The sequence below is a fragment of the Oncorhynchus kisutch genome, linkage group LG23 (assembly GCF_002021735.2).
Source record: "Oncorhynchus kisutch isolate 150728-3 linkage group LG23, Okis_V2, whole genome shotgun sequence".
Lineage (NCBI taxonomy): Eukaryota > Metazoa > Chordata > Actinopteri > Salmoniformes > Salmonidae > Oncorhynchus > Oncorhynchus kisutch.
Window position 1 is genome coordinate 5498633 of NC_034196.2, and position 9636 is coordinate 5508268.

Genomic DNA, 9636 nt, shown 5'->3' on the forward strand with positions numbered 1-9636 from the left:
ACTGATTGAGCAGAGCCCTAACCTTATGAAAACCCAAATCTCTCATTTGGAAGCTAAAATTACATTTCATCCCATCATGAATAATTTCATATTCAAACATTTCAATTGAACAACAATTCCATGTGAATCCGATAACTCTGATGTGTGGACTTTCCACTGTAGAGTTTGTCCTCTTATCATTGATGAGAATGTCTCAGATGACAACCGCACTGACATCATATTCATTAAGTACCACTGCATATGTTCAATTGGTCAGATTACCAGAATATAGTTAATTTCCCCCCCACCTTCTGATGTTCCCAGAATCTCTGTTAACCAAGGGGTTTTCAAATGTAACATCAGTAAGGTAGAGAGAGGAAAAAGGGGGGAAGAGGTACAGTGGGGCAAAAAAGTATTTTGCCAGCCACCAATTGTGCAAGTTCTCCCACTTAAAAAGATGAGAGAGGCCTGTAATTTTCATCATAGGTACACTTCAACTATGACAGACAAAATGCAAAATCCAGAAAATCACATTGTGTAGGATTTTTAATGAATTTATTTGCAAATTATGGTGGAAAATAAGTGTTTGGTAACCTACAAACAAGCAAGATTTTTGGCTCTCACAGACCTGTAACTTCTTCTTTAAGAGGCTCCCCTGTCCTCCACTCGTTACCTGTATTAATGGCACCTGTTTGAACTTGTTATCAGTATAAAAGACACCTGTCCACAACCTCAAACAGTCACACTCCAACTTCCACTATGGCCAAGACCAAAGAGCCATCAAAGGACACCAGAAACAAAATTGTAGACCTGCACCAGGCTGGGAAGACTGAATCTGCAATAGGTAAGCAGCTTGGTTTGAAGAAATCAACTGTGGGAGCAATTATTAGGAAATGGAAGACATACAAGACCACTAATCTCCCTCGATCTGGGGCTCCACGCAAGATCTCACCCCGTGGGGTCAAAATGATCACAAGAATGATCACAAAAATCCCAGAACCACATGGGGGGACCTAGTGAATGACCTGCAGAGAGCTGGGACCAAAATAACAAAGCCTACCATCAGTAACACACTACACCGCCAGGGACTCAAATCCTGCAGTGCCAGACGTGTCCCCCTGCTTAAGCCAGTACATGTCCAGGCCCGTCTGAAGTTTGCTAGAGAGCATTTGGATGATCCAGAAGAAGATTGGGAGAATGTCATATGGTCAGATCAAACCAAAATAGACCTTTTTGGTAAAAACTCAACTCGTCTTGTTTGGAGGACAAAGAATGCTGAGTTGCATCCAAAGAACACCATACCTACTGTGAAGCATGGGGGTGGAAACATCATGCTTTGGGGCTGTTTTTCTGCAAAGGGACCAGGACGATCCGTGTAAAGGAAAGAATGAATGGGGCCATGTATCGTGAGATTTTGAGTGAAAACCTCCTTCCATCAGCAAGGGCATTGAAGATTAAATGTGGCTGGGTCTTTCAGCATGACAATGATCCCAAACACACCGCCCGGGAAATGAAGGAATGGCTTCGTAGAAGCATTTCGAGGTCCTGGAGTGGCCTAGCCAGTCTCAAGATCTCAAACCCATAGAAAATCTTTGGAGGGAGTTGAAAGTCCGTGTTGCCCAGCAACAGCCCCAAAACATCACTGCTTTAGAGGAAATCTGCATGGAGGAATGGGCCAAAATACCAGCAACAGTGTGTGAAAACCTTGTGAAGACTTACAGAAAACGTTTGACCTCTGTCATTGCCAACAAAGGGTATATAACAAAGAATTGAGAAACTTTTGTTATTGACCAAATACTTATTTTCCACCATAATTTGCAAATAAATTCATTAAAAATCCTACAATGTGATTTTCTGGATTTTTCCCCCTCATTTTGTCTGTCATAGTTGAAGTGTACCTATGACGAAAATTACAGGCCTCTCTCATCTTCTTAAGTGGGAGAACTTGCACAATTGGTGGCGGACTAAATACTTTTTTGCCCCACTGTATTTATGACTGTCATAAACCTACCCCCAGGCCAACATCATGACACCGGGCTATATTATGGTAGGGTTCTTTTCAGTCGCCACCCACCAGAATGATGCATAACTCAGGAAATCTAACCAATACACAGACTCCCGATTTTGTCACTAAATATTTTCGCTTTGGATGTGAATATTAAGAGTAGACCAAAAGGCTGCCTTACTATGATGTTGCTACTTTTCCCCCCTCAGTCTTTGTCCAAAAACACTCACTGACAAACATTCCAGAACAGTGATACAATCCTTAGTTGCTAACTCTATTAGCTAACTATGCTATGCTACTCATCATAACATAAACTGAGGACGCATCAAGAGGCGATCTGAATCCAGACCCAAGCCTTGAATGCATGGCACACAGAATATTTCAGATGTCATTATAAAGGCCTTGAGAGAGGGGGTGGGGTGGGTGGGGGGTGTTAGTCATGAAGAAACAGTGGGGTCTCCAAAACCCACAGTCTGGAGAAGCGTGTTAGGTTCCTCACTTTACATCTGGATGAGAATCAGATGCTTCATTCAGACTGCTGTTTCATGTGGTTATGTCATTAGCTCCAGGGGAGACAGATGGTGAAAGCAGTGTCATCTCCACAGGACCACAAGGACTGCTTAAAAGACAGTGGCACTCGGTATCAATAATACTCTGGACCTGCAACCATTAACTTAAATGAAGGGTATAGAGCTCACTGCATCTGCAAATCTCAATTTCTTTAGCCATGATTCACATTGTAATATCAATATAGCTAGGCCCACGCCTCAGACCGGGAGGGGCAAGGCCAAACTCAGCCTGTCTCAGTTGTGTGCTTTGCTCTTCTTCCATCATTAAAGGTCCAATGCAGCTGTGATTTGCAGAGAGGTTTGGAACTCTTTTCTTATTGGTCTATTAACTAATTTAACGCCTGATGATTTCACCAGGCAGGCCATAGCTCCATCCCACCAAAACAGGCAGAAGTTTCAGGCAGTCTTTTCAAACCGCTCTTACACTAAAAGGGCATCATAATCATAATTATGTCATAATTGTTCACAATTGGAGATATATATTTGAATGCACTGGGCCTTTAAATAAACAGAGGCTAGTTGGAGAATTGATAGCTAAACACCAATAACTAGGCTAACCCAATTTCACATTTAAACATCTTTCTTATTTTGTTGCTTCCAGTGGTCCACCAATAGTATTTTTTTTTTTCAGCCACTTTGTATTCCATTGTAAACAAATGCTTGTCAACGATAGTAAACCTTTTTTTTTAATGGGTATTTTAGAAGTAATTGCAGAGGTCTATTTCTTTTTTTATAAATGTCCAATATGTCTTTGTAATTTTTTTTTGTTGATGGAGCATACATTTAATTATGCAGACGCCTGCTTTCATTAATACTGAAGCACTGAATGGAATAGAATGGAAAAGAATAGAATAGGATAGAATAGAATGGAATGGAATAGAATGGAAAAGAATAGAATAGAATAGAATAGGATAGAATAGAATGGAATGGAATAGAATAGGATAGGATAGAATAGAATGGAAAAGAATAGAATAGGATAGAATAGAATGGAATGGAATAGAATGGAAAAGAATAGAATAGGATAGAATGGAATGGAATAGAATAGGATAGATTGGAATGGAATGGAATAGAATAGAATAGAGTGTACTCTTAAAATGATAAAGAATCATGTGTATTTTTATAAATGTTTAAAAGCTAAACTATTTCATTTTTTCTTATCTCCCAGATAAATGAGTTGGTGGACTGCAGAGACATAAGCATCGGTGCCTGGTTTGAAGCCTGCATTGACAAGGTGGCACGAACCCCAAAGGGTCAGAACAGCAACAGCAAAGCTCCTACAGCGGGGAAGGTTGGCAGGCCTAGCAAAAGGACTAATGGCAAGCTGGAGGCCGAGCCGGGCCAAGGCCAAAGCCACCCCTCCTCCTCCACGGACAATAGTAATGGAAATAATTATTCGATGTTAAACTCGGACAGTGGCCCAGGGGCTGCGTCCTCCACCTCTCAAACAGACTCTACTGCCACAGACAAAGAGAAGGAGGATGTCACGTACCATATCAAATATGACGAGTAAGTTGGGTCACTGGAGGAAAAAGGCAGCATGACTTGTCGGGAATTCCCACTTAGGAACCCTATTTTGGATTTATTTCCCCCCTTTTTGGGGAGGGGTCATCTACACTTGATAGTTTCACCCACCCAGGTTTGCTTTCCTTAATTCCCTGCCATTTGGTTTCTTTAAGGCGTGTTACATTAGGTCCCTTTCTTTTGGAATGGGTCACCTACTTTTGGTTGGTAAGTAGGAGTACGGTATGTTGTGGTGAATCCTACCAGGTACAGTGAGCTCTAAAAGTATTGGGACAGTGACACCTTTTTTGTGATTTTTACTCTGTACTCCAGCACTTTGGATTTGAAATGATACAATTACTGAGTGCAGACCGTCAGCTTTTATTTCAGGGTATTTTCATCCATATTGGGTGAACAGTTTTGAAATTACAGCATTTTTTTGGTACCTAGCCCCCCTCCCCATTTTTAGGGGACCAAAAGTATTGGGACAAATTCACTTATACTGTATGTGTATTAATAAAGTAGTAAAAAGTGTAGTGTTTGGTCCCATATTCATAACACACAATGACTACATCAAGCTTGTGACTCTACACATTTTATTGAATACATTTGCGGTTTGTTTTGGTTGTTTCAGATCATTTTGTTTCCAATAGAAATGAATGGTAAATAATGTAATTAATTAATTTAATGTAAAAAAATGTTTTTCACCTTTTTTTTGTGGTATCCAATTGATGTAACTTGCAGCGATGAGACAAGTTAGTCTTGTCTCATTGCTGCAACTCCCGTACGGGCTCGGGAGAGGCGAGAGCCGTGCGTCCTCCAAAACACGACCCAACCGAGCCGCACTGCTTCTTGACACAATGCCTGCTTAACCCGGAAGCCAGTCGCACTGGAAGAAACACCATACACCTGGCGAACCGTGTCAGCGTGCACTGCGCCCGGCCTACCACAGGAGTCGCTAGAGTGCGATGGGACAAGATCATCTCTGCCGGCCAAACCCTCCCCTAACCCGGACAACGCTGGGCCAATTGTGCGGTGCACATAGCCTGGACGACAGAGCCTGGACTCGCATCCAGAATCTCTAGTGGCACAGCTAGACCACCGTGCTACTCAGGAGGCCCTTGGAGTCACATTTATTGTAAATAAGAATACAATGTGTTTCGAAACACTTCTACGTTAATGTGGATGCTACCATGATTATGGATAATCCTGAGAAAGTCAGAGACGCACAAATATCATACCCCCCTAAAATGCTAACCTCCCCTATTATTGTAATGGTAAAAGGTTAGCATGTCTTGGCGGTATGATATTTGTGCGTCTTACTTTCTCACTCGTCGTTATTCACGATTCATTCAGGATCCGTAACCATGGTAGCATCCACATGAATGTAGAAGTGTTTCGAAACATTCTATTCTTATTGACAATAAAAGTGACTCAAAGTAATTTCTATTGGGCACAAAATAATCTGAAACACAACCAAAACAAACTGAAAATGTACCCAACACATTTGTAGAGTCACAAGCTTGATGCAGTCGTTGCGTGCTATGAATATGGGACCAAATATTAAACTTTAGACTACTTTAATAAACGTAAGTGAATTTGTACCAATACTTTTGGTCCCCTAAAATGGGGGGTGCTAGGTACAAAAAGTGCTGTCATTTCTAAAAGGTTCACCCGATATGGATGAAAATACCCTCCAAATTAAAGCTGACAGTCTGCCCTTTAATGTATGTATCAATGTATGAGTCAATGTATCGTTTCAAATCCAAAGTGCTGGAGTACAGAGCCAAAACGACAGGGAAAAAGAGAAAGAAAGGGGGTCACTGTCCAAAAGCGTTTGGTGCTCACTGTGAGTCAGAGCTGTGTAGACTGGGGTTGCTGGGGAGTTCAGGAGATACCATTACATGCCATATATTTGGCTGTAGAAGTGCTTTGATATCCCCTTACAGTATGTAGTCCCGCCCCAGTAAATACAGAGGAGGTGTGATTGCATGCAATAGAAGTGGTGATAAATCTGACATAATACCCCTTTTATGTATTGCTGCACCAAAAGTGCCAGCCACTCCCTCAGTAACCTTTGACCTTTGAAAACTAAAGCTCCAAGCAGAAAATGAAACGGGAACAGCATTAACTGTTTTCCTTACTAGGCTGGTGGGGCACTGGCCAGTAAAGTCAAAGTCAGGTCAAAAGGCAACAGAGTTATTTCCTGTCTCAGAAATCCATTCCCGAAAAATACGTGTCTGTAGATCAGTGAGCTTTGCATGTTTTAAGACAAACGGATAACCTTCTGAAACACTGGCTAGTCACCTGAAGTAATGGCATAAGAACCAGATTTAATACAGTAGACAGGTCAGTTGGTAATCTGAGATGTTGAGTCTCATTTTCCAATGTCCATTTTCCATGTTCTCATTTTCCATGTTGAGTCTCAACTTCCATGACCTCTCTGAAAACATTGTCAGTAGTTGGTGTTTATAACCAAAACTTGGACGACATGTACAGTTTTGCAAAGTAGTGTCACGAACCGGCTCGTGGCCCTTAACAAAGAGGGAGACAACGTGCAGATAACGCAATAACAAAAATATGTTTATTAACTAAAGTAAACTATATATAATTTAACAATGCTGTGTGTGGGTAGTCAGTAATCAGTGGTGTAAGAGAGTGGTTACATACAAAGATGGTGATAATGAGAGGTGCCAAAACAAACAAGTCACAAAACGCCACAACCAAAAATAGTATGTCTGTGTGGAGAGAAGGCTCCTCAATGAATGGGGGAGAAGGTGTATTTTTATCCCCGGAACACACCCGAGCCCAGGTGTGTCCCATTTCGCTGATGACCCTCCCGGCTCCGCCCACCGTCATCCTATTAAGGAAAACGAGCGTAAAGAGAGAGAATTCGGCAGACAGTGGGAGGGTTGTCACAGTAGCTAACATCTGCAACGTATTAATATAACTGTTTTGTTCTTGTACTCCTTTTACGTAAATAATCACAAATCACCCTACGTCCTGCTGGATGGTGAAAGTCCCTTTTGTTGGGGATGAAAACCCACAACTCTTTGGTTCAGAGGGAAAGGAAAAAGGGGTTGGGTTGGGGCAACTAGTTTAAAACCACAGCCCCTGATGCTGCCTGCCTGTCTGCCAACAGCTTATAAGGGAAAGGAGAACAGAGTTGGTGGGGAGTAGCTGCTAGATGGAATTTGGAGTCATCTGTTTCAGGGAAATGAATTCAAAGGAGGCGTTTCCAAGGTAACCGCGGAGTTCTCGGGGAGCGTTACTCTAAACCCCATTCCAATTGCTGCCTAAAATTGAGCTGCACAACGAGCATGTTGCGAGTGAGGTGCATAAGGCTCTTCGCTTAGTGAATCACTTACATCACTTCTGTAGCTACCAATCTCTCTAGCCCATATGTATCAAACTCATTCCACAGAGGGCCGAGGGTCTGCAGGTTTTTTGCTCCTCTCTTGTGTTTGATTGATTGAATTAAGGTGACCGATGGGTTCGGAACTCCCCTCACTTGGTTGTATCGGTCTTCATTGGACACAAATCGAAAGGAGAAACCAAAAAGCGGCAGACTCTCGGCTCTGCATAGAATGAGTTTGACACCCCTGTTCTACTCATTGGGCATATTTTAGTACGATGATGGGAAATAAACATTTATATTTCAAATGACCCCAAGCCAAGCAGCTTGTCTGTCTGTCTGTGTCTGTCTGTCTGTCTGTCTGTCTGTGTGTCGGTGTGTCGGTGTGTCTGTGTGTCTGTGTGTCTGTCGTGGTTAGGCAAGGCTTTCCAAGGCTCCCTGCCTGCTGTAATAATTTGAGGCTGAAAAACAGCTTGTCAAAACTGAAACCACCTGTTTTACTTCAAAGTCTTGGACTAATCTGTAAGAAATCTTAATGAGGCTCAAAACCGTTGCCTCCAAGATGGAGAATCGTCTGCATTCTTTTGGCCTGTTTTTCCATTCTAACAAGCGTCTCAGATCTGGCTTGTGGTGGGACTCTCTCTCGGCCCAACCAACGCTTTCAGTGTAGCATTTGGCCCAACCGATGCATGTGCATCCATCCAAGCAAAGAAAAAACTCTGGAAAGTATAAATAAGGTATAAACAATTATCAAATTAAATGGTTATATGAAAAAGACCAGAAGGAATGTACTATTGCATCGCTGCAAAGGTCGTGCTACATGCTATTTTCCAATTGTGACGGTCACTGTATTAGTGAAGCGCCCGCTGCCGCCACATTTCTGCTCTGTGGTTTAGCCGTATCAATTAGACCTTGTACCTTGTACTTGTACGAGGTCTAATTCAGTATTCCATGATTTCTGAGATCAAAAGGCCTGCAGTTCCATTCAGTTGTAAACGAATACTGTTTAAAACACACTAAGCAACCCTTATTGTTTGAATAGTTCAGAGCTCCAGGACTGCCTACTTGCCTCCAGTAGTAGTCAGCTACTCCTCCACACACCCACTGTCTGTCCTCTCCTGCACTTCACTTACTTATCCTCCCCTCTTGTTTTCAGATTCAATTTGATTAAACAGATCTTTTAAAAGGGAAAAACCCAAGGTATCCATTTGAAATATAAAATTACAAATGAACAGGGAGATTAACGGAATGTGATCATTTCGCCCATGTGATGTCGTCATGGCGTAATTACACTCAGATAAGATCAGCCAGACTCCTCTGCGTTGGTGTGTGTGTGTGTGTGTGTGTGTCCTCATCTGAATCCCAGACACCCTATCAAACCATGCTGCTTATCTGACACCCATGGCAGTGCTTCATTTGAGCTAAGGGGAAATACTCGTTTTCGCATACCTCCTCTACATGCAGTATAGGTGCCCTGTTTGGTAATCTACATAATGATGATAATGACAAACACTTTCATAGTTTCTTCAGTTAACACTCTATGCCAGATTCTAAATTGTGGTTTCCAGATTTTAGAGTCCAGATTCTAAAACCCAGATTCTAAATTCCATTCTAGAACCACTGCTAGTTTCCTGCTCTTCACAGGCGCTGTGTACAGTACAGTATGAGGGTCTGTGTGGCCCATGGCCCCGGGGTGGACTAATCTCCTCCACTGGGTTGTTCCCATCTCTCCTTTGCCACAGGAACACTGTGTGCTGAGCACTGACTTTTGTTCTGTTCTCTCCTTGCGGAGCTTCTATAATCCCCTCCACCCAAAAAAGGAAATTCATGCCTCTAGCCTGCTACTCTCACACCGACATCTCGGAGCTATCAATGTGCTCAAGCTTTCGTCGCTAGTGTTCCTACTCTATCGACAGTACCAGACAAAAGATTGGACACACCTACTCATTCCAGGGTTTTTCTTTATTTTTTACTATTTTCTACATTGTAGAATAATAGTGAAGACATCAATACTATGAAATAACACATGGAATCCTGAAGTAACCAAAAAAGTGTTAACCAAATCAAAATATCGATTGAGATTCTTCAAAGTAGCCACAAATGAACTTTTAACAAGGAACACCTGTTAATTGAAATGCATTCCAGGTGACTACCTCATGAAGCTGGTTGAGAGCATGCCAAGACTGTGCAAAGCTGTCATCAAGGTGAAGGGTGGCTACTTTGAAGAA

At 42.2% G+C, this 9636-nt stretch overlaps 1 protein-coding gene across 3 annotated transcripts in view; it reads left to right on the forward strand.

Annotated features, from left to right (window-relative positions):
* Positions 1-9636, forward strand: part of LOC109877838 (E3 ubiquitin-protein ligase UHRF2-like) — a 46461-nt gene that overhangs the window by 11872 nt on the left and 24953 nt on the right. For all 3 annotated transcript variants that reach the window (XM_020470062.2, XM_020470064.2, XM_020470063.2), the window contains one exon: positions 3719-4059. In XM_020470062.2, coding sequence (XP_020325651.1) covers positions 3719-4059 — 341 coding nt within the window. The remainder of the gene's footprint in view (positions 1-3718; positions 4060-9636) is intronic.